At 39.2% G+C, this 25783-nt stretch overlaps 1 protein-coding gene and 1 non-coding gene across 11 annotated transcripts in view; both read left to right on the top strand.

Moving 5' to 3' along the window:
* Nucleotides 1–25783, top strand: part of Rbms1 (RNA binding motif single stranded interacting protein 1) — a 205220-nt gene that overhangs the window by 161000 nt on the left and 18437 nt on the right. For all 10 annotated transcript variants that reach the window (XM_005315759.5, XM_078017468.1, XM_078017467.1 and 7 more), the window contains exons 4-6: nucleotides 4156–4247; nucleotides 13231–13388; nucleotides 15257–15336. In XM_005315759.5, the coding sequence (XP_005315816.1) occupies nucleotides 4156–4247; nucleotides 13231–13388; nucleotides 15257–15336 (330 nt within the window). The remainder of the gene's footprint in view (nucleotides 1–4155; nucleotides 4248–13230; nucleotides 13389–15256; nucleotides 15337–25783) is intronic.
* LOC120883817 (small nucleolar RNA SNORA3/SNORA45 family) lies at nucleotides 21366–21496 on the top strand. The gene has a single exon (XR_005726009.2). It is a non-coding gene; the product is annotated as a small nucleolar RNA SNORA3/SNORA45 family (small nucleolar RNA).

Below are 25783 nucleotides of genomic sequence, written 5' to 3'. Positions count from 1 at the left end.
GACCATTGGACTGTACTAAAGAACTGAAAAGATTACATATTGTGCAAATTGGCTCTATTAATTAGAATAGAGTAGTTTTAAGCAGTACTTAATTACATGTTTCAATACTCCCAATTGTTCTCTGCTGAATGCCTGTTGACAATATTGGCAGCGGGGAGGAGAGAACCATTTTCACTGACCAAATTGTAATGGGGAGGGGAGGTCATGCACCCCTTTGAAATATGCTGCTGCATTAATTTGATGCACTGACCTTCAGTTTTCCGTGTAATTAGGATGAGCTCATCCAACTCCATGAGCTGGAAGAGGAGGCGTCTGCAGTAGGCAGCTCGGATGCTCTGTGCTTCTGACTTTTAATGATCCAGCATCTTAACAATAGGCATGTGATTTCTAGGAAAAGGAAAGAATGGAGTCAGCTGACTTTGAATCTAACTACTGACCCCATGAATTGAAATAAGGTTGACAGGAATAGGCAGAGAAGGCAAATCTCCTCATTAATTAGACCCTAGTTTTTCAAGTAGTGGTGACGGGGCAGTGGCTTAGTACAATTTGAAAAAGGCGAAGAACATAAATGAACCCTATAGTAGGGCCTCTTCTCTTAAGCCAGCCATTTCCTTTAATCTAGACTTAAAGTGGTCCATTGTATTTCTGTCTCTTCTTCAAAGTGCCTAGATTTAAAGGAGCTATTGTGACAAATATCTAAGCCCATGTTTAATCAACATGGCACATTAAGGCAACTTTGCGTTGGGACTGTGCTTTATGTAGAGTAGTACCCCACAAATATTTAAAATAAATTAAACTAGAGAGAGTTAACTTGTAGACTCAAATACATACACTTAGCTGCCACAATTTATCTTATTTAACACTTATAAATGATTTGGGAGAACAGAGACGCAAAAAAAATTTTTTTGGTTTTATAAAGAAAAGTAGACTTGCCAGCATAAAACAGGAAACTGATCTCAACAGTTTCAAACCAAGAGAGACACTGCAGTAGATAAGTGGTTTTGGCCTTATCCTACCTCCCCTCCTTTTCTTCCTGGCCTAACAAGAAATCTTACAAGGCAGTTCAGTTTGCTGCAAAGCAGAGCTGCCCTGGTTAAGTGAGGGAGAGGACCCAGAGTCCTCTGGTTGCAAAACCACCACTGTACACTCTTCTCCAATGACAGCCTGTTTCCTGGAAGCCAACACTCTACAGTGCCCATCATGATTTAGAAAGGGTATGGGTACAAATTAACTAATGCTACATCTCCCATATTATTATAATGCACAGCCCTAATATTTGGAATGGGTCCACAGATAAGTGAAGAGGCTTATGGGGCTTCCAAAGAAAGGGAGGTTGTAATTCTCCCCTGGAGAGCTTCCCTTCACCTGGGCTTGGGGAGACACTGCCACTGTGTGGGCAGTGATGAGACCCTGCAGGGCTCTCTGCCTTGAGCAAACCTCCCAGCACTTGATGCCAGCAGATACCTTGGAAAGGAGGTAGAGGTAAGAATAGGAAACCAGAATGAGAGAGTTTATGGGGGGAAAAAAACGTTAATAATGTTAAGACAAATAAGAAATAACATGTAATTTAGCTCATAATAAAGTTAGCTGACATGCTACCCAAAGCAACTTACAATGATAGGTAGGTAGGTAGATAAATATAGGATAGATAGATTGAGAGGTGGATATAGATAAATTAATACATGAGATTATAGAGCATTAGTATAAATGAATGGTGCTTGTATTATATATTAATTTTTAGAGATTAAATATGAGAATTATAAGCATGGAAATAAAAATTCATAAAAGGTCATAGGACATTTTGTCATAAATCATATTTTGGAGCCTCTTTGGTCAAAATTAAGCTAAGGGATATATCAAATCTGAATAACACGTGCCTTAGTTATTGAAAATTCAATTGTTTAATGTTTCAGTTTCTGTCAGAATTTGGCCAATAAGAGAGATTTGAAGATTTACCAACACTGTTCTATGTGTCGGTTCAGGGCAGAACTTCCAAGGGATTGATTATGTATCTGATCATTCATACATGGCTGCACATGGACCAGAACACACACACTTGTAATCAGAAAGGGTGAGGGCAGATCAGACCAAGAGGTTGGAGATAGAGATATATATCTATCTATCTAATAATCAGACCAAAAGGAAAAGCTAAGGTAGGAGCAGAAATTGAGAATACCTGCTTATTGTTATTTATTGCAAATAGCAAAATTCGTGGAAAACTTTAAACATCCACTAGTAGAAGCTATGTCATTTGATTGTCATGGCCATGTGTTCATTTATGACCTGCTGAAGAGTGCACACATGCATGTGCATCCATCCTCAGAATACGATAAGTCAGCATTAACAGCAAATTTCTCAATAACACCCAAAATACATTTAACCTGATCTCTAACCTGGCAGTTGAGTAGCATTCTCTGCTTTGGCCTCCATCAGCCTCCTCTTTTTTTCCTCAACCTGGCTATTTCACTATTGTCTAAATCAAATTGGGCACAATTTCAGTCCCATTCTAAGTACTACAAGGAAGCTGCATTAACATTCATCTCTCCGTAATCGATAGTCTGTCTACTCTATTTCATTACAACTTATTTTGTTACCAGGCAATATTTTTGGTACCAGTGCTACAAACTGGACTGTTTCTGAGGCTTTCTCTTTGACCACCTTGCTGTGTGTTTGTCTATTTTGACACTAGCACCATGCTATCTCAATTACATATCATTTCTTCATAATATGTGGAAATCAGTGACAGACTGACTCCCCTTCCACACAACCTCCACAAGGTACTTTCCTCTTTCAAAATGTACTTATATTGAAATTAATTTTATAATAATTGATATGAGTTCCAAGGGAGACTCTGGTACTTCGCTTGGAATCCTGTTCCTTTAAACAGTATACTAAATATAACTCAACCTTCCCTCAATCATGGAGTTACCAGACTGAAAGAAAATCTACAATTCTCTGTTTTAATACAGCCGTGCTCTCAGGATCTGTTGAGATTCATGGGGCTGCTTGCTTGTATGCTGTGGAAGTCCGGCTCTTTGTTCAACTTTTCTCTTTTATTGCTTGTTGTGGTTTTTCACGGCTAGGTGCCTTCATCCATGTGCTTGCTTTGTAGCCCTATCCTCATCAGAACCCCTTTTTGACTAATTTTCTGCTATGATTTCTTGTGGCCTGAGAAAACAGATGACCAGCTTGTTAAAAATGTGAACCTATCGATAAATAAGCTTTAGACCACAATCTCTTATAGGTGGTTATTTGTTTTTGTGTGTGTATGTTGCATTTTGGTTTTAGACTTTAGGGCATGAACTGCTTCAAATATTTTAGGTATCTGGAAGCATTTTCTCTCTTTCTTTTGAAGAGATACAATGAGCTGTATTTTAGGTAAATAGTACTTTTAACCAGTTACCAAAATTTAGGTTATCTTATATTTGGGGTATCTAATGATGGTACTTATTTTAATTTTGAAAAGTAAGGTTCTACAGAATAAGCATAATTTTTGCTAGGCATGGTGGCGCACACCTGTAATCCCAACAACTTCGGAGGCTGAAGCAGTAGGATTGCAAGTTCAAGGCCAACCTCAGAAAATTAGCAAGGACCTAAGCAACTTAGAACTTGTCTCAAAAAAAATAAATAAAATAAAATAAAAGGTTGCAAGGGCAGGCCTGGAGATGTAGCTCGGTGGTAAAGCATCCCTGAGTTGAATACCCAGTACCAAAAAATAAAGAAGAAACAACATAATTTTTGCTGCTGTCATTTGTCAGCCCAGTGGGATGGCTCTTATCTTCATTACCACATCATTAAAAGCAGTATTTCTCTGAAGTTGTTTCCTGCCCCCTCCCCACCTTTTCTAACTTTGGTTGGCAACTGAGATGTCATCGTTTTCATAGTAACCATAGGACACCTAAGAAGATCTTGCATGGGACAAAGCCAGTTCTCCTCTCCACACGGCACACACACTGGGAAGGGAGGCTTGTCCGGCTCAGACTGGCCACCAGGAGGAAGAATTGAGGATGTCACTGACTGCGGCTGTGAACACCTGTGTCCTCTCCTGGTGTTTTCCGTTTCTTTTGTCAGAGTAGAGACAAAGTGTAGTCATTCTTCTACTTTTCACATAATCATAAAATAATGACTTAATAAAAACTGTGTTCTGCATTTCAGGTTATGGTTTTGTTGACTTCGACAGTCCTGCAGCAGCTCAGAAAGCCGTGTCGGCCCTGAAGGCTAGTGGAGTTCAGGCTCAAATGGCCAAGGTGAGTCAAGCACTTTGCTCCTGAAGCCTCTTCCTGCACCATTCCTCGCTCCCTCTGTCCCTGCTAGCCACAGCTCCTGCTAAATAGCTGTCCTGTGTCTCCACATCCTCAGCAGTAGTACTCTGACAAGTATTATACATTCCTCATAATTTACCATGGGAAGGAGGATTTATAAATGCATACAATTCACATAGTAAATTACATAAGATGTAAATAAATTTTAAAAAAATTTCTCAGGGTAAGGAATGTGCCTGAATGTCCAAGGATTACAAAATGGAAACCATAAGTTTCTTGCTTAATGAATAGCTTAGTACAGTACACATAGATACTAATTACTGTAAGACATAATGTTTCCGTTGAAAATTTTTTTCTTTTGATAGTTCCTCTCCAAGTTTTTCCCTAGAATCTACAATATCATAATTTAGAAAGGTGAATTGAGTTAACCAGCCAGTTATTGTCTCTTTCTTTTCATATTATGCTCTTTCATTGAAGATAGTTTAAGATGCCCAATTCCTTTTTCAAAAGACATGCTGGTGCCTTAGATTTGATGCACTCCGGAAGGGTGACCATCCCTGATCTCAGTTACACAGACAGGTGCAGTCATGATCACAAAGCTGAGGAGATCTCCAGTTGTGCTCCTTCCTACTTTCAAATAGGCACAATCATTTTATTAAGAAAAACTAAGATTCAGAAAAGAGAAGAACCCATGAAATGGCATGGTTTGTATTCTGTAGCAGACCTTCTGAAACTGCCAAGTTTCAAGTTTGAAAACATATGACAGCAATTGAAGATCCAAAGACAGGGAAAAAAAATCTACTTAACTACAGGTATATCTTCATAATTGCATGTAGGTACTAGCTGTAAGCATATAACTCAAGCTTACATTTGGGCAGCAAAGACTTGGGCATAAGTGTCAATTCAGTCAATGTCACTTTTAGGTTGTATGCTAATAGCAAGTACCTATAGTGCAATTATGAAGAGAAGCCTGTAGTTATATAGATTTTTTTTCCCCAACTTTGGATCTTCAATTACTGTAGGATCTGTTTTCAAACCTGAAATGTGTCACTTTGATATTTTAAGCATTCTTTTCAATTCAAAGAGGCAGCTATGTTATATTATCTGGCTTCATGAAATACTGAAAAAAGGAATTTTCTACTGTCCTCTGCTACTTCTAAATAGTAACAAATGATCATTTCCTAAAGAGCACTCCCATGTCCATAAGCAAAGGTTTATTGAAGTTAAAAAATAAAATAAACTCTGAGAAAGAAATAAATTACCTGCTGAGACCTAAAAGCCAAGTTACGACTTAGACCTTAGCAGTTACAGGCTCCTGAAGAACATGTGTGCAACTACCAGGATAGAGGCTTACTTTGAATGAAAGAATGAACATAGATACAGATTTTAGAAATTAATAGAAGGAATCACATTTTAAGGTAACTTTGCCATATTAATGTTTTTAAAGCTTTATATTGAGTTACACTTACTTTGGATTTTCTTGAACTCCAGAGTAGAAGTTAAACAAAACTATTAATAATAAGCATGGGCTGGGGTTGTGGCTTAGAGGTAGAGCGCTCTCCTAGCATGTGTGAGGCACTGGGTTCGATCCTCAGCACCACATAAAGATATTGTGTCCATCTATAACTAAAAATTAAATATTAAAAAATAGCAATGATGACTTTTAGATTATTTGTCCTCCATAAAGAGTAATTTCCTGTAATATTGTTGAGAAGCAATGAAATTTTAAGTATATTGTAAATATGAGATACCAGCTTTGCATCATGATTGGCACAATGTTTAATCTGGCTCTGTAAACAGTGAGCAAATATTCTATAAGCAGGACTCTTAGGGGTTCATTCAGAAAACCACTCTTCTGTCCTCCACTCTGTCTGTTCTACTCTGCGAAGCTCTAGTTGGATAAAATCCAGGGCAGGTCCCATGACTTTTCTTTATTTCAAAAAAGTCACTTCACTTGCTTCTTTCATTTCAGGTCTTTCTGGTTGATTTTAGAGGATGGTGGGTTAGAATGCCTCTTTATTTTTCATGTCTAAACTCCATGAAACACACATATCCTTTAATACATTTCCAGGCACTTCTGTGTGTATTTACATTGCCCAACCTCAAAATGATATTTTAGACAAGTCAATGTATGGGGAAAGCCTTAAGTTACATTTCAAATAGAATTTGTCAAATGTTAGGATCTTGTGGAAAAGCTTTGAAAGCTGCTGAGAGTCCACAAAAGGGATGTTGTGTCTTGCATGTCACTGTTGCAGAAAGACTTCACAGCCTATTATGTAACAACTATTTGCTGACAACTCTATTGATTATCTGGTGACCAGGAAGCAGTGTCTTGAAGGTTTCCGTCCCCACATAATAATTTATTACATGTGTATATAATAATGTAGATGTGTGTAATGAATGTATTTAGTTATAATTTTGGGAATTTTAGGACAGTCAATTTAGTTATATTTTAGAAGACTGGTTTGGGTTGTGACTAATATGTAATACATTATAACTTGCTTATTTAAAATAATATGAAATATTTTAACGTTAACATTTGGTTAACTTTTTGATGCTGAATATCTGGTTTTCAAAAACGGATTGTTCTTTATATTAAGTGTTCAGTGTTTCAATATCCATCCCTGTTTTTATGACAAATTCCAAGTGTCGTGTAACATCAGAGTCTCTCCACCTGATCAGGTCTGTTCCAAACAGCATGGTTGTGGTGGGATGGAAACATGGGTGGTTTCTGTTTCCAGAACTAGTGCTTCTCCTGCTCCCACCCCTGCTGTCAGCTCCCTAACCCTCCAGGGTTGGAGTAGCAGAGGTAATCTGGTGTTGATTTCTCTGGCCAGGCAGCAGACCCATGCTCTCTCTCATGGAATGCTTCTGGCATTTTTCTTAGTTGTTTACCCAACCCCACCTTTCCTTTAAATCTAATCTTTCCCCATAATCCCTTGAAACTAGAGAATACGTGTCCTTGGACTGGAAACCTCAAATGGAAGGCCATCCTCAACACCATTCTTCTAGGACTTCCCTGTCCCCTAACCTCCCTGGGGGGTATCTAACACAACCTGGAGCCAACTCTGCCTATGGGCCTACTTCTGATCCACCTTTGCCGGCCATCTGCAGTCAAATAGTTTCTTCCCAGCCATACCTGTAGCCCCCTTCAACCAGCATTTCTGCTTCCAGATTTCTCAGCTTTTGAGTGTGGCATGGACCATTGTATCCAGCAAGCCCGTGGAACACAGACCAGGCCTGCTGATTGGTCTGTTGAAGCCCCTGCTGCTGGCCAGATAATGAGGGAAACAGCCCATATATTGAGACTCACAGCATATGCACCTTTCTTTCCACATAAAGCTTATTTCCACTTGTCCAATCTCTTATAGTCAGACAGGAGGCAGTGTTCACATAAGCATCCCAAACCAGTTCTCAGCCAGTTCCTTGAAGGCTCTCTCTGATTGCCTGGTTTCTCACTCTGGATTGTGGAAGCACCAGACACTCATTGTTTTGTGGCCTCAGTTGAATGAGAGTTAGAAAAGGACCTTTTTGTCAGCCTGTTAACAAAATGCAAAGGCGATTTTGAGTGCCTCTGAACACTTGCCCTAGGATCATTCCCAATGCCTGAATATTAAGCAGCATATTATATTAAATATATACTATTTTGAAAAATTCTTTACAATGTTTTTAGTCAACATAGGCCTGGGTGTAGATTGGTACTACATGTCATATCCATTTGAATGCCAGCTTCCCCATGGGTTGATAATGAGCTCTGTTCAAAGACCTCCTTGGTAGGCTTTATACTGTAAATTGGCTAGGAGAAATGATCCCTTCCTCCGTCATCTGTGGGGAAGACCATTGTGCAGGATTAGAGATGCTGGCCATGTGCCAACATTTTCCATAGTATGAATTTCTTCAGGTCCCTGTAGAATGACTTGAGTTTCTTTGATCTAAATTCTTTTTTATTATATCTTTATAGTTAAAAAAATGTATTTTATAATTCTAGCAGATCTCTTGTTCTGTACCATAAATTCAAGGGTTTTGCGAGTCCAAGTTTGGCTTAGCCTCTTTGTTCTGTCTTGATAAAGGAGTCTTTGGCGTGCATCTTTTGGGGAGAGGATTTTTAAAGGAAGTTAATCTGGCTCCTGAGCTTGAGTGACAAAGGCCTGTCACTGTCCACTTTCCTTTAGTGGACGAATCAGGATACACTTATATGTTGAAAATCCATATATTAAACATAATCAGAAAAAAATAAGGGCCATTTTGGTGAGGGAAGGGGAAATGCAATGTTTGGCATGTTGATTGAGTTTAGAAAGGATCCCACAGATGTTCAAAACTGCAAATTGAAACATTAGAGACCAGGGATTTTTTTTTATTATTATTATCATGTATTTTCAATTGCTTGCTTGGTCCTTGCTTGCCACGTGGTATTTTTTTTTGTTTTGTTTTGTTAATAATCAAAAAAATCATTTAAGTGAGAGGGGAAAAATCTTCCTTCTGAGCCTAGGCAGTTATTGAGAATTAAGAGAGAGATTTTAGCTAGGTGCGGTGGTTCTTGCCTGTTATCCCCACAATTGGGGAGACAGGAGGATGGCAAATTCGATGTCATCCTCAGCAACTTAGCAAGACCCTGTCTCAAAATAAAAGTTTAAAAAGGCCTAGGGATGTAGCTTAGATATAAAGCACCTCTGGGATCAGTCCCCAGTCCAAAAAGTTAAAAGGGGGAAAGGGACATTTAAAAATTATATTCATGGAGTACCCTGATGAAACGTCTCAAATAGAAATGGCCTTGGGCCTTTTGGAAAGTCTATTTATGTTTAACTTTGGGAACTAAGATGTAAAATGTGAATAAACGTCAATGATACCTGTTAACAATGTGACTTCTCTAAACCTTTGGTACCTTCTGAGGCCTGCTGGAGGTCAGCAGATCATTGGGTGCTACTTGGCTGATGGGAAGCTTGCACATTTTTCTCAATAAATGGGTAGTCACTGAGCAGGAATTTAGTCCTCACAACACCCCTAGTCCACCATGCTCCAAGCAGTTTGCAGTCACATGCCCGTGAGTGGCTATCTGCTGGTTGGTATTCAGTACAAGAGAAAACAGATGTCTGCTCTTCCTGCCAAGTCCCTTTCTTGCATTTTAGGAACCATTCCACATGCACAGGGAGGTTTTTGTTAATTTCTTTCAGATGATGACTGAGTGCTTTACACCATGTGGGACCTCCAAGCCCCGCTTTTCTACTCAAGTGAACATTAGTACCCATTTATCCCTCTCATGGCTGATGTGGGATCTAGTTTTCCACTTGTTAGAGAGGCCCTTGAATCTTTTCCGTGTCTAGGGACATAAAGAGGCTGTTGGTCCCACTTTTGTTTAGCCACCTATAATTGACAGAATACATTTATTTTTCAGACATAGCAACTTATTATTCAGACATAATACAACAGTGTTATGGTTGTTGCTGATTTTAGGGAGACTAAATTATCCTCAGTGTACAAAACATCACCAGTGACTGAAAATATTATATATTCCATTCACAATGAATGTATGGTAAAGCACACACAGACACTTTGGGATTAGATATTTTTGTGGCTTGAACTGCCTCTTGGAGTTTCTCCCCATTCTTTGGTGGTTAGTTTGTTTTTTAACTTTAAAATTACTCTAACATTATGGGTAGTATTGAAAAAGAAATATAAGTAATATTAGCACTATCGGTCATCCCAAATGAAGAAACCTAAACAACAATTGTTGCTGTTGAAAACAAACACAGAAAAAAAAGTCATGGGAAATATTTATATCTATTTAGATCACTCTCTTTCACTATATCCAAGAAAGAACTAAAAGTCCAATTTCTTTCTGGATTATGATTCTAAGCAATTTTTTTCTTCATTGATAAACTTCCCACTTGAATCAAGACTTTGTAGAATGTGAAATATTTTTATTACTAACTTCATAGATGCAAGAAACTAAAACACAGGTTTGGGAAGTACTTAGTAATTTTTAGAGTGAGGCTACAACGTAGATACTTCATTTATAACAAATTCTCCTATGAGCACTCTTAAACATTAGTCATTGAGAGATCTTCATGATTATAATTTTAAAAAGAAAGTCTATAATACACATACACATAATTTTGTAAGAAACATTTTTAAAATGCTATATTTTTGTATAAAGAGTATTTTGCCCTTTGATTAGGGAGTTTTCCACTTGCTTCTGAATCTGACTAAACATGATTCAAAAATCTAAGGTATGTTGGTTCTCTAATTCCCCTGCTCTGTGTCTCCAAAGCCTCCCAATTTTTCAAGATGTAAGTTTCAAACTACAGTTTGTCCTTCCTCTTACTCCTCCTTACCTTCCAGAAAAGTGAAAGATAAGAGAAACATGGTTTATCTTCCTGAAGTGTCAGTGTTACTCCGTGATATTAGATCAGAAATATTTTTTCTCTGTTAAAGCTCAAATTGTTAAGAAAAAAAAGTAAAAAAGCAATATTAAGATAAAGCACGGGATTTCAAGGAAAATTTCCAGCTCTGGCAAGGCTGCTTCGGCTTTTGCTTATGAACTCTTCTGGATACACATTCTCCTTGCCCTTAGCATTCCTTATGTGGGAAAGTCTAAGCAGCAAGGGTTGATACAATAAAACCAAACTCCTAGATAGCCTTTCACAGTTAGTTTCAACCTCTTGCCTTCTTCTTGTTCCTCAATTCCCCTTTCCTCTCAACAAAGTGTCCCTCAGCACCACTGTCCTCCCATCTTGACTTGCACACATCTAGCCTTCACTACGTGTTTCCATCTCCCCTGTTTAATGGGAAGCTGTGAAAAGCAGGACTAGGTCATAGTTATTTTATAGTGAGAGTATGTGAAGTGTGAAGGGCACAGGAAATGTCCTTGAGCTCATTGAAGCCACAGGTTCTCTCAAGACCCACCCTAAGGACCAAGAACTCTGTGCTGGTTGGTGCAGGGCCAGATTTCTATACTAACAAATACTCGCTGGCACTCCAGGAAAGCCTCAGAAAGTTAGGGGAGACTAAGGCCAAAGGGAGATGGCTAATAGAGGAACTGGACAGTTTACTGGGTTGGTAGAGGTCTACATTGGAAAACGTTAGTACCTAAAACCATTTTTATTGATTTTTTTCCCTGTTTTGGAACACTGTATATATTATTGTCCTATATCTATTAAATAAATCAGTTTTCAAATTTGAAGACATTAAAGATACACTTTTTATAGTAGACAATAGATTTTTCTCAACGTAAGATAATCAATAGTACCACACTGAACTCATCCAAAAACCAAAAAGACGGTTGCCATTTTATTTAGCCTGTGAATAGTTCAAGATGGTGAGTGTTCCGTTTGCTATTGAGCATTTAATAGTTTTTTAACTTTTTCTTGGCCCCACATGACTTGCTTATACTGCCGTCCTTGGTAACAGGCAGTTGTAAGAACAGTACTTATTGGTCATAGTTGTAATCTTTGATAACTTTAGTTCTTGGAAATACCAGGGCATTTACCTAGGCACCAGATCAAGTGACTGATTGATATTGACTTTTGCTGGGCTAGGAATTGAACCCAGGGTCTCAGGCATGCTAGGCAACAGCTCTATCCCTAAGCTATAACTCAGCCCCTGATTTATTTTAAATCTTACCCTGTAAGTATAGCACAAAAGGACACTGTTCACTTTTTACTTGTGAATTATAGAAAAGGAAGATTTTCATTTCAGGATTAATTAATGCTGGTATACTTTGAAAAGACTTTATGAAAATTCAAACATGCATAGTGCTTCACATATTTTTAAAGTACTGTGCATTTCAAATATCTAGAAAGCTATAATGGGTATGCCATTTCATTTCCAAAGGCTAATCTACAAATTAATGACTTTATTAATAGTGCTTATTAAAGAAAAATTATAAGCTGTCCTATGCTTCAATACATAAAGATACAATTGGTTAATAAGATCAAAGGAAAGGCTAATTAAGGTTACACTAATCTCGTATTTGCAGAAGTGAATTTTGATCTGGTCAGGAAATATTCTAGTTGTCAGGTAAACTTTTTTCCTGGTGATTGACATACCCTACTCCTCATAACGTTGCATTTACTGGCAATCATATCTGATTCTAGGTGATTCTACCCCCAACAAAGGAAAGTCGGATGGAAAATTATCTAAGAGTACTGCCTCTCAGGTTTTCATATGCTTATGAGTCACTTGAGTATCTTGTTAAAATGCAGCTTTTGATTCTGCAGGTCTGAGGCAGGGCCTGAGACTCTGCCTTTTGAATTGCTCCCAGATAATTCCTAATAGTATTGCTGGTCCCTGGATCACTCTTTGTATAGCACAGAGTTAGCACACCTTCTCTCTCCATCTACTCTTGAGTTCAGCTTTTATAAGATTCTAAAATTTGACCTGCCCAGAGTTTACCATTTTATATGGCTTTGAGTTTCTCTTTTGGATTAAGTTAGGAGCTCTTCTTTTTCCATTGCTGATCACTACTTGAAAGTCATATGGACTTTGCCATAGGGCAGATTGGGGAAAGCCTATACTGGAATCCATGTGACTTGATCCAGAAATCTTTCTCATGTATCTCTAAATTGAATTATTAGCAGTAATAGCCTCCTGCTTGTGCCTGAAATGAACTCCTAAAAATAGCAATGGAAGAGAGGTTGGTTATTTTTGGAAACACTGAAAATAGCTGAGAGCTGTGCTTTCTGAAGGGCACCCTCTCCAACTCAGCATCACCCTTTCCAACATGATGCCACTTCCACCTCTGCCGAGAAGGGCTCTGGGAACTAGGTCAGACCTGTACACACTGTCCAAAGTGTGGATACTGTTTTCAAGTGTCCAAGGTGATGTTAGTGTTCCATGGATCCCATGGTTTCACTAGATAATACTTTAAAAGGATGTGAGCAAAGAGGGTGCCTACATACAATTAGATATGTTAACATAAATATCTCTCCTTCTCCTAGAAATTGATAGACAATTCTCTGTTCTGCTTTAGCAACAGGAACAGGATCCTACCAACCTGTATATTTCTAATTTGCCCCTGTCCATGGATGAGCAAGAACTTGAAAATATGCTCAAACCCTTTGGACAAGTTATTTCTACAAGGATACTACGTGATTCCAGTGGTACAAGTCGCGGTGTTGGCTTTGCTAGGTAAGCATGCTGCCCTCCCTTTATTACACCAGCAGAAGTAATAAGTTATCCTACAAATTAAAAAAAATAATCAAGCAAATTTAAGCCAGGCTTATGGGCACCAGTGTAAATTTACCTGTAATTTTTAAAAAATCTTTTGGAATTTCATTAGTATTCTTGAAACCGAGCACACATATTTGCTGGCTCAAGGCAAAGAAGTATTATATGAGCAATAATTCTGAAAGTGTTTGTGTCTTATGTTCTGATTAAATTAATTTTTAGGAAATTAAATTTCTTTAAAGTGACAACCAGTCTCCTAAATTTCATAGATAAATCAGTATGTTTTTTTCTCTTTAGACAGAAATGTGATTCATCATCAATAAAGTGAGTTAATTAGAATTTTCAAACATTCATGAAAGAAAAGGATTTAACACCTAACTACCACATAAATTTAAATATCTTATAATTCTCACTTTAGTTTTTTAAGAAATCAGTGCTCCAGATAGAACTAAAGTATCTTATTCCTCCATTTTATCTCTTCCTCCCCAGAAAGGATACTTTAGTGTAATCATTAATTTGGTTTCTAGAGAAAATGTATAAAACAGAGCTTTGATTTCCAGAGAAATTCTAATCCTAAAGCCCATAAAAAAAAAGCTGATTTTACATGATACATTATTTAGGAACTTGTTAGTCTTCTGCAATAACAATATCTATGTGTTTTAAATTGTTAACTTAGACTTTGGAAGAAAAAAATGCTGACATTTTACTTTCATATACAAGACAGTCACATCCTGCCACAGACCTGTGTTATGAATAAAGCATTATTATTACATATTACTTTATATATGAGAAAACTGAGGCACAGAAGGACTTTTCCATCATCCACTAGCGGGCAAGGGCCATTAATTAGTTCTTCTGGCTTTTAGTCCATTGTTCTGTTAGGCCAGACAATTTTATAATAAAGCTAATATATCAGTAAATAGTAAGTCACCAGGGCCAGCATCTCAAGTGCACACTTCATTGGTAATCTGGGTGGGACACCAATTGGCTCGACAACATCTCCTCACCTCCGTGGGTGTTCTTCTGAAAGCAAATCAGGGGTACCTATCCAAAGACTGAGCCCAATTAAATGCTGCTGTTTTTCACATTGTCACTATCCATTAGAACTGAGGTGTAATTCTCTGGGTAGTTCAGGAATATGGTGTATTTTAAGTAGATTATTCTGTGTTTCTTCTATTGAAGAAACATAAATCAAAGTAATTTAAATACCTAGAAATGTTTCTCAAATGTTTTTAGCCATCTGTAGATATAAAACAAGTTATGAAGTTAGGCTCCAGCCTTTAATTAACTCCTCCAAAGCCAATATGACAAAGAAATATATAATTGACTTCACTAATTTAATTTTAAATTGAGCAAATGTAAAAGTCATGTGAGACACATCCTCTGATTGACACTAGCTATTATCACAACTCTTTAGTCTGTCATTTCGTGAATACTTAAAAGGGAAGATCATGTTTAAAATAACCAATATTCTAACAAGTAGCAAATATACTAGTATTTTAAACTGTAGCTTTTAACTCAATATCATGACTAAGAAAGCTTTTATACATTGCTTTTCTCAATTTTTCAACAATCAGAATGAATTTATATATTTGATATTAAACACTCAATATAATTTCTTCCTTATATGATTTAGAACTTACTCTAGTATCAGTTATTTATCTGGAGAACTGTAAAGGCAACAGATAAAAGTATAAACTATTATATACATATATTTTTGCCTGATTTCATTTGTATCCAAAAAGCCTAAAAGAATGTTTGTGCATGCACAAAACAAAATGAAAACTAAGGGACTGCTACATACTTATGAACTTTGTTTTCATAAATAGGATGGAATCTACAGAAAAATGCGAAGCTGTAATTGGTCATTTTAATGGAAAATTCATCAAGACACCGCCAGGAGTTTCTGGTATGTTCTCCAAAATTTTATCAGTAATCATTTATGTAATATGTACAACTTTAGTGCACGATGCTTCTTATAGTAAGAACAACAACTCTCATTTTGCTTTTTAAAATTTATATCTATATCAACAAATAAGACTCAAAAATTCAGCTTTTGCTTGGCACGGGTTGTCCCAAGTATTAATTGAAGTGGACCCAGAAGTAAGGAGCTGTCTGACTTGTAAAGCATTGCAAAATCCAACCCTCTGATGCACCAGCCTCCTTTCATTCTACTGGATGGCCATCCTTAGTAGACTTTCCACCCTTAGGATATGTCCTTTGAGGAGCGTGACACCTTCCCACCCCAGCAGTGCCTGGACTTCAGTCCCCACAGTCTATGTCCATTCCACATTAGCCCGTTCCCTCTGTTGTTCTGCTCTTCGTTGTCCTTATCAAGAACACTACACTCAGGAACTTTTCTAGCCAACATCCCATTCAGTGTCACTCAGTCTCACTCCCAGGACACCTGATCTGAAATACAAAGACACTCTTTCATTTTCACTGTTGTTACGGGTTTCTCTTTACCCATTTCTCATCCCTACAAGATCCGGTCTCCACTTCTGAGCACTAAAACTATTTCTTTAGTGACATCCTCAGATTTCTTGTACAGCAACCCTTGGTCACGTCTGCTTGGGAGAACCATGAACTGGCATTGATCTTGCAATAATCCACTCTACTGATCCTGTTACACCTGGGCAACTAAGGATTGACACCATGGCAGTTGATACATCTTCATTTGAACCAGACCCTCAGTACCACTGGCCCCTACTTGGCTTCCCTCCACCTCTCTCAGCAGTATTTCTCCCTTTTCACCAACCTGTACAGTCCCCTAGCTAGCTCTAGGCCGGTGAATAGCATTGAGATCATCAGCTTACTACATCTTTTCAGTATAGGGATCCACACCTACACCCACTCTTTCTCCTCTCCTTCCTCAAGGTCCTTTGTCCTTAGGAGGACCGAGGTTTCAGAGCTGTCTTTGGGATCCTGTTCCATCAGGGCGGTGCTCTGCCTCTCATTGCCTCTCTGTTCTATAATTACCATCTCTATATTTTACTTGTAATTACTTATTTTCTAACAAAAATTTTTATTTTTTTATTAATAAAATAGCAGATCTCTGGTAAGACGAAGCAGTGAGAAAGTGGGAGAAAATTCACAAACAATACCAGAAACAAAAAAAAATTGTGAGCATGACTACAATAGACACTTTTAACATCACAGAGTTCAGTGAACGTATGCGCGAACTACTTTATGCCAGGAATTTTCTGGAAAAAGATATCCATTTGTGTTTGAAATCGCTCAAGTCTGTGATCTTCAAACTAAAAATAAGCAGTGCTCCTCTCTCACTCCTTCTCGTGAAAGCGTTTTTGAAGTGTGGTCTTCACTTCCTCACGTCCTGTTCACACCTCAGCTCTCTCCAGTCTTCCCCTTAAGCTTGTCATTGAAATTCTTGTTGATAAACTTATTATATTTGTTTGCTAGGACAACCACAACAAAACACCATAAATTGAGTGGCTTAAACAACCGAAATTTAGTGTCTCAGAGTCCTCAAGACCAGAAATTCAAGGTCAGGGTATGCAGGGTTGATTCCTCCTGAGGCCTTCAGGGGAACGATCCATTTCCAGGCCTCTCTCCTTGACTCATACTTGGTGACCTCACAGCGTTTGCTTCCCTCTGAGTGTGTCTGCCTCTGGATTCAAACTTCCCCTTCTTCCTAGAACACCAGCCATGCTTGGACTAAGGCCCAACCTAACTAATGACCTCATTGTAACTCTGAAAAGGAGCTCACATTGTGAAGTATGAAGCATTAGGGGGTTAGGACTCTAATGTTTTTTGTTGTTGTTGTTGTTTTGTTTTGTTTTGGGTGGGATCAGAGGGACAACACAATGCAACCCCTAATATTTACTTTGTGATTATCAAACTTGGGGACTTTCCTGGCTTCTTCTATGCTGTGTGTCTTATCTGTTGCATGAACTTTGAAATGTGCTGTCCCTTGCCTTTTGTTTCACTGATCTCTCTTTTCTTCCCGTCTTGTACTCTTTTTCCTTTGTGGACTCTTGTTTCTTTTATCTGCTCTTAATTGTTGGTGTTCCCCTGAATTTCATTTTTGGCTGACAGAGTGTATCTAGTCTCAAGTTTTTGGTTACTGTTTATCGTAAGAGACTCTCAGATACTCATCTCTTGTCCTAACTTTTCTCCTGAGAATCAGGCTGCCTGGCCTCAGTCACCTTAGGTTCATTCTCTCCAAAACTAGACCAGTGCCCTCTCCCATTAAAGTTAGTGGAATCAATATCCACCCAGATACTCCAGCCGAAAAGCCAGGACTGGATTCCCCCCAGCCACCTATGTCATCTCTCACACACAATCATTCAAATCCTTACAGTTTGTTTTGTTTTGCTTTTCCTGTTTCTAGAATCTATCTGCTCACTCCATTCCTCCTGTAACTGCCCAGTTTAACTTCTTACCATCTCACACCTGGGCCTTTTCAGCACTCTCCTGATTACCTGTCGTGTTGAAGCTTATATCCCCCAAACACCTGCCTGACTACAGCTAGAGAGACTTAAAATGTGTATATACTTCAGCATCACTTTTGTGCTAAAAATCAAGTCCTCTCCCTCTCCCAGAAGAAAAGATACAGGATTCCAAGAATGACATTGCAAGCCAAAGGTGACTAGAGTCCTTCTTAGTCCATTCCCTGCCTTCTATTTATTTTCTTCCAGTACTGAACTACAGGTACTAGTCCTAGTGCATCACATTGCAATATTTCTTTTTTCAGTCATTCTGTAGTTTCTAATGCCTCAGACCCCTTTGGTTCCCTTTCACCTGGCTGTCTCTGCCTCACCCTTCAAGACTGTTCACACACAGCCTGCCTTCTCCCTACAGGGGTCTCCTCTAACATAGTTGAGTTAGATTCTGTCTGCAAAGCACCCCGAGGATGCTCATCTGTGTCATTGCATTTACCAGGTTTACACGTGTCAATCCCGCTAAACTGGAAGCTCCTAGAAGTCAAAAACTGTTTTTTTATCTTTTTTTATGTGCCTTCCCAGCACAACGCCTGAACTGTGCTTAGCAATAACCAATGTTTGTTGGTTTTGAATAAATTCCACAGCATTATAACACCAAGACAGTGCTACCTCCTTACAAGATAGCATATGGTGGAGAAATTGAGATGCCTTTTGATTTGCAGCCAGCCTCTAAAACAAGATGCCTGACAGTAGGGAGAAACTCTCAAAATTTAGGAACTACCTTACCTTGCTTGGAAGGAGGAGCTACTAGAATTTTTAAAATGGGAACAAAAAGGAAACATCTACTCTCCAGCATCTTTTCTCCTCTGTAATTTTAATCATCTTATCTTTAGTTGGCATGACACATCTCAGTTCTGCTTCCCAGTCTGTATCTCAGATCAGCAAGTCATCTTCAGTCCTTAGGTCTGTCATTCAAAACAGCCTCACTTTCCTGTCTTGCTTTAGGGCGTGCCCTAGGGTAAAAGTTGGGTCTCTCAGTGGGTTGGGTAGAGGTCTGGAGAGTGGGTCTTTAACTATGCTACTCTGGCCTCCTACTCATCAGAGTCTCCTAAGGGGAGTAGCCATATCAATTAGATTTATCCTAATACTCATGTGGAAGACCTTGCCCTGGAGCTCACCTAGGAACAAAGGAGGAATCTCTGGAGGTGAGCAATTGCAGGGGAACCTATAAGAACAGAGCTCTCCGTTTGACAAACCGTGGCTTTTCCCCCACAGTATATCCAGCTACCTCACCACATTTTATATGTAAAAATATGTAAAACTGAAGTTAAGTAGATCCAGTGAATTGAACCTAACAGAAAGATTGGTCAGGCCCCACTTCTAGGGAACAAGCCCAGAGGCCCTATGGAACATGTGCCCTGGTTTTTCACTCAGGACATGCCAAGAAGCATTGAGGTATTTTAAAGTCAGATGAATTCCAACCAGGAGTCATTGAAGTGATTAGTTTCTCCAGGGCTCCTAGTGTTCGGTATTTATCCTCCCCTAGTTCCAAGGTTCCATCTTTAGCTGGATGACTGATGATGACGATTAGGGATTCACTTTAATTTTCTGTATCCAGTTGAGTTTCATTTCATAGAGGAACTAATTTGTAAGTCCGTGCAGTACCACAGGCTACATTTGATCTTGTAGCACTGAAACCTGACAGCGCGCTGTTTCTGTGGATATATCTGAAGGTGAACTGCCTGCAGGCACCAGTTTAGAGCATAAAGTACAAGATCTGGAGGATGCTGTTCCCAGGAACTCAACCCCCGTGAAAGAGCTTCTTTTTTGTTAAGTTAGTTTTGTTTTCCCATTGACAATCCTTGATTGAAAGAAAAGGAAAGTGAAAGGGATGTTTTTAACCTCCACCCAAAAGCAAGAGAGCCTTGTGTGAACCTGAACCCTGCAGGTCAGACCCTCCAAGTTAATCCCCTGTGCCCACTGGCTTTTCTCTACTTCCCCTGAGTCATCCCCTGCACGCTGGGGACCCCCAAGCATTAGTCCCTTTGAAGGGCTGCTCATCCACTTACTTGTGAGCACTTCATTTTCTCACTTCCTTCTTGCAGGCAGCAAGGAAAGTTGAAGGAGAAAAGGCATCCAGAACACATTAATTTTGATGTTGAATCAATCTAGATAGATCTCCCAGTTTCTTGAGTGAAGTAGATCTCCAGCTGCCACAGATTGAGGTTGGACAGGTTTCTTATTTTCTCCAAAGAACTTAACAGTATCCATTGACTGTTTTCTTTGAAGTGGATTCACAGATTGCTGGCCATGTCCTTTCAAGGAGAAAAAAAAAAAAAAAAACACTTCGATTTCCAAACCACATGTCAACGATGGTAGGAACCTATACACCACTGTAGCCGGTAGAGAGCAGTTTCTTCCAAGTTCTGCCAAGTGGCAAATGGGGCCCAAGAAACAAATTCCATATAGGTTGTATCACCGTACAATTTTGCAGTCAAGCCATTCTCTATGTTCTGAATCAGGTCTTAATTTCAAGCTCTAAAAAAAAATATATATATATATATATGTGTGTGTGTGTGTGTGTGTGTGTGTACACACACATATATATAGTAGTTTATATATATATATGTACAACTACATATATATATAGTAGTTATAGTTGGACTTTATTTTATTAATTTATTTTTATGTGGTGCTGAGGACCAAACCAGGGCCTTGCACGTGCTAGGTGAGCACTCTACCACTGAACCATAACCCCAGTCCCAATTTCATGCTATTTCTAAATGCCTAATGATCTGCGCTGTGTTTTAGTCTTGGTTCCCAACTAGGTTTCAAGTTCTTAGGGGCGGGAGCTATGTTTTAGGTTTAATTTTGTGCATTACCCTGTACCAGCAGAAGTTACCATGTAGTTTCACAGAGCATTTTCATGTAGATATCATCTCAATCATTATGGCTATTTTGAGGAATACTTTGGATACCTTCTGCACATCAGTGAGGTTGAACTGCCTTTAGGGTAAATTTGAAATGTACATTGCAAAACTTGGAAGCACACTCTTTTGGAATTCCCCTTTTCCTAAAAACAAGTCTCCAGTACTACCCACAAAGAATTTGAAATAGTTTTCAACTTCTCTAGATTCATTTTTTTTCCTGAACACACAACATGAGAATTATCTTTGAATGTTTGTCAGTTTATTAGATACTATCTTCTTCTCTTATTACTTGAATGACTGCTTCATAGCTTTAGTTTCTCCATGGACTGCATGGGAGTAGGATCAGCACAAGTAGATGAAAAACAAAAATATTGGCAGGCAAGAGTAAATTGAATGAGCCTCCACTTGAATGTTTAAATAATATAGGCTCATTACTAGGCAGACATATCATTTCATAAATATAGTCAGAAGATGGTTTATTTAATGATGCATGTTGTTTAGCTGGCATAAGCAGAATTACCCGGGATGGTTCCTGTCAGAGTACTTGGATTCTTGCATATTTGGCACTTCACACTGGAGCCAAGTATAGAAAAGAAACCCACTTTCCCGAGACACGAGTCACATCCCAACATGGCTCTTGTCCTGGTGTGCTGGAGTCCTTGGAGAGGATCTGCTGATCTTGATTCACTGGTGGAGGCAATCAGTGCCCCAGTTAGTACCCAGGTCAGAAACATGCCCCTAAAAAAAAAGGAAACCCACGGGCTGGGGTTATGGCTCAGTGGTAGAGCACTCGCCTAGCACAGGTAAAGCACTGGATTCAATCCTCAGCACCACATAAAAATAAATAAAATAAAGGTATCCTGTCCAACTACAACTAAAAAAAAGGAAACCACCTTACACACAGTCCCCAAAGACACTTTCTGAAAGTAAACTGAACAGTGAACTCAAGGAAGTCTCCAGAAGACTAAGTAGAAGGAGATCAGCTGCACACATGAGTAGTCACTTCTACGTCACCCACCTTCCTGCCAATACATCTTTCATACTCAGGTGACATGGCTGGGTTTCACCACGGCAGCCATACACACCCTGCCACCCAGCCTGAGGCATGGTGCACAACGTGTAGTGCATGTTTACACTTCTACGAAAAATCTAAGGTTCCACACCACAGCTTTTAATGCAGTCTCTTTCCGAAAGGCTTTTTGAAAATCTGGTGCTTTCATGTCTGGTGTTACCTTATTTGAAAGAGGCTTTGTCTTTTCTTAGAGCAGATGCTTCTTTAAATGTACATTACAGTTTGTTGAAGAAAAGGATTGTTCATAAGATGTCTCCTCTTTCCTCACCCAATCCCTCTTTGTTCCCTGAAAATGTTGGAGCATTGTTCTTTATTTTAATTTGCCTTGGTTTCGAGTCAGGGATGGTTTGCAATAAGTCAGGTTTGCTTAAAAAGTTCCCAGCCAGGATGAAGGGACCCACAGCTGCTTTCTCACACAACTTAGGTTCATTCCGTGGAGATTTTCAATAACTACTTAATACTTGCTCAATAAAAATTCCATTGTGAGGAAATAATATGTACCAGTTTTCCACACAGTGACTATTAGAAACAAGGCTGGAAATTTTGGTTACATAGAATCAGTGTCCAAACTAGGAAACGTGGCCCCAGGCAGAAATAACACGGTCACCATGATGATTCAGGTATTTGTCTAAAAATGCACTTCCAGTACCTTCCTGTAAGAGAGAACAGCCTCTGGGAAGATGGGTGGGTGTGGTGTGTTAACTGGAACTCCCAGGGAGCTGAGAACAGCCCCATCACTCCATCTGCCCTACATGTCACTGCCCCCACTTGCTCAAGACAAAGGCCCTTCTTAGTGATTCAGCACTGCAGGAGACGGTGTGACTGCCATCTCTGGGAACCTCTTCATGGCTTTAGTGGAGTCAGGATAAGTCTGTGCTAAAGACGGAGTGTGTTTCCAAGAGTCCTGTCACCGCGCCTGCAGGAGCTTGTTGGATTCTCAGTGTGGTGCTGGTGTACACTCTACCGCAGTGCTCAGATCCTGCCTGCGTCTTGATGGCGCTCCAGTGAAGTGCGGATGCGACGGCTGGCAGGCCACGTCCAGTCTTGAGCCTGTTCTGCGTCTGCACTCTGTGTTCCTTTGACTTTTCGGATTGGGTATGTGCCCAGCAGAGCTTGACAGACACTCTCGCCCACAGTTCATGGCTCTCTCTATCTTATCAGGGCATGTTCCCATGCCAGGAGACAGAACAGGTAATGTGTGAAGGAAGAATTTCAATTTTAGGAAAAGACCTAGAGATGTTTCAGAGGTTTCTATTGTCCATCTGTTCCCTTAATATTCATCTTAAGCATTGTTACTCTATACAAACAGAAAATTCTGGCAGCTCTCAAGACAAAATATAGTCAGCCCTCTGTATGGTTCCATACACACCAGTTTAGCCAACTATGGATTGAAAATATTCAGGAAAAAAAAATTGCTTCTGTACTGAACACATATAGACTTTTTCCCCATCATTATTCTCTGAACAATACAGGGTACCAGCTACGTACGTGGTATTTATACTGACTGGAGTGTTATACATCATCGAGTAATGATTTAAAGTAGAGCAGAAGATATGCATAAGGGAGAAAGAAGAGGAGGCTGATCCAGGCCAAAGCAGAGAATGCCACTCAGCTGCCAGGTTAAAAAACCAAGTTAAATGCATTTGGGGTGTTATTGAGAAATTTGTGTTAATGCTAACGTATGGTACTCAGCCTATCTGTGGCACACGCTAGAACCAGTCCCTAGCAGATCCTGAGGGACAGTTATACTTGAAGATATGTGCCGTGCCCCTGGTACCTGTAGGACGATGGGATCACACCTCTGGGACTGTAGTCTTGTCACATCTCCATCCTCACCCACTGTTACAAGAGAGCAGGGTCTCATGCTCACGTGGTGACAGGTGCCCTTCGAGGGCTGCTCTAACAAGGAATCATTGCCAGGAGAGCAAAAGTGCCAAAGAGACCTGGGGTGGCCAGTGGGTCAGGGGCTGTCTAGCAGACCCAAACCTCAATCATATTCTGTACCATAGAGAGAAAGCTTGTTTTAAATAGTGATAAGGGACCACAAGGAGAGATTAGCAGTGTGTCACCCCCAGGGGACATGAGTGTCATGCCAGGTTTGTGATGGGCTGCCCTCAGGGAGCTGCTATTACCATCAACCACACCCAGCTCACCAAGACCATCTCTGAGCTTTACCAGACTCTACCAGTGAGGAACAATAAATAATGGAGGAATTTTATCAAAGCACAAGGATCTTGGTGGAAGATGTGAGGGTTTTCTAAAAGGTGTTTGCAGGTAATTTCATCCTTAACTATAACTTGCGCATTTCTTCATTCGAAGAGAAGCAACCTAGCCAGTCTGCTAGATGCCTCAGAATCAAATCCAGTGGCTGGCAGGCCAGTTCCTAAAAACTTCTGAACCTTCTGAACCACAAGTCCCTCAACTGACAGTTGATCTTAATAATTTAAAAGTGTTGAGAGGAGCCAACATTCAAAACTTGAGCTCCTCCAATTGATGCAGCAATAACAAGAATAGCTGAAAACTCATTGAGAACACTAAGCATTTTGGGGGAGGGGGGTACTAGAAATTGAACCTGGGGGCTTTCTACCACTAAGATACAGCCTTAACCCTTTTTATTTTTAATTTTGAGGTAGGGTCTTCCTAATTTTCCCAGGCTGGCCTTGAACTTGTGATCCTCCTGCCTCACTTATTCTAAGCACTTTTTATGTTAATAATTTCAATACTTTGAAGTAGGTACTATTATCCACATTTCATAGATTTTGAAACCAGAGACATTAAATAATTTGCAGAGTCACTAGCTCATAAATTTCAAACTCAGGGAGAGTAACCCTGAAGCTAGTGCCCTGACCATCATGCAGTACGATCAGATTGACAGTGATCTTAAAAAGATAAATAAGATATAGAAATGTTCATAAAGTGTTATAAGAATAAATAATGTTGTGAACAACCGATAAAAAAAATTTTAAAAAAAACCCAAAATATACTTAAAGCTATAGATTGTTAATTTAAAAAAAAAAAAAGAATAAAGAAAACTGGGTACAATAGCACATGCCTGCAGTCCAGAGACTCAGGAGGCTAATGCAGAAGGATCTCAGATTCAAGGCCAGCCTCAACAACTTAGCAAGACCTTAGCAAGACCCCATCTCAAAGTAAAAAAAAAAAAAAAAAAAGGACTAGGAGTTCAAAAAAGTGCCCCTGAGTTCAATTCCTAGTTAAATAAACAAACAAGCATGACTCCTTTTCAAATGGAATACTATGAAACCATTGACAAATGACTGTATAACAAGATAGGGAAAGATCACAATAGAAATGGTAGAAGAAAAGTATCATCACAAATGTGAAAAATAAATGTAACTGCATAGACTTGGAAAAGCAGTAAAAATAGAATATTAAAATATTTATGGGGGGCAATAGAGGATATTGAGCTTTTGTTTACTATTTAACGTGATTTTACTATTGTCACATCATTCTTTTAGTGACCCTTCTTTGGTGGGTTGGGAAGTGAGGTGAAAGAACCAAAATCGAACCATTTAGAAATGAAGCTTATATGAAAATAATTGCAAACGTTACTCTTCTCAACCTGAATAGTAGCCAGCAACACTGCGTAAGGCATAGAGGAGGAGAGACCATATTCCATCAAAGCCCCCCTGAGAAAAGTGTTTACAGAGAGAAAGTATAGCTGTGCCCATTGGGTAGGACAGAGCGGCTAAAACAGGAAATGGTGTTGTTCACATAAAAAATTAATCTTAATAAATTAATATTTATTAGTTCCTTAGGTTGAAATTTTTACCAGGTAGTTCCTTACATATTGTTAGTGAGGCATTTTTAAAGTAACATTATCACAAAGAAAGCTAATGATGGTTGCTGAGTGATCTGGTTTTCCAAAATTGATGGGAGAAAATTCTATCGAGGGCAGTTTACATTTTGCAGAATGTTAATTGAGATAAAATA

The sequence above is a fragment of the Ictidomys tridecemlineatus genome, chromosome 7 (assembly GCF_052094955.1).
Source record: "Ictidomys tridecemlineatus isolate mIctTri1 chromosome 7, mIctTri1.hap1, whole genome shotgun sequence".
In the NCBI taxonomy this organism is placed as follows: Eukaryota; Metazoa; Chordata; class Mammalia; order Rodentia; family Sciuridae; genus Ictidomys; species Ictidomys tridecemlineatus.
The sequence above is the reverse complement of the archived record's forward strand: the minus strand, read 5'-3'. Positions and strand labels throughout refer to the sequence as shown.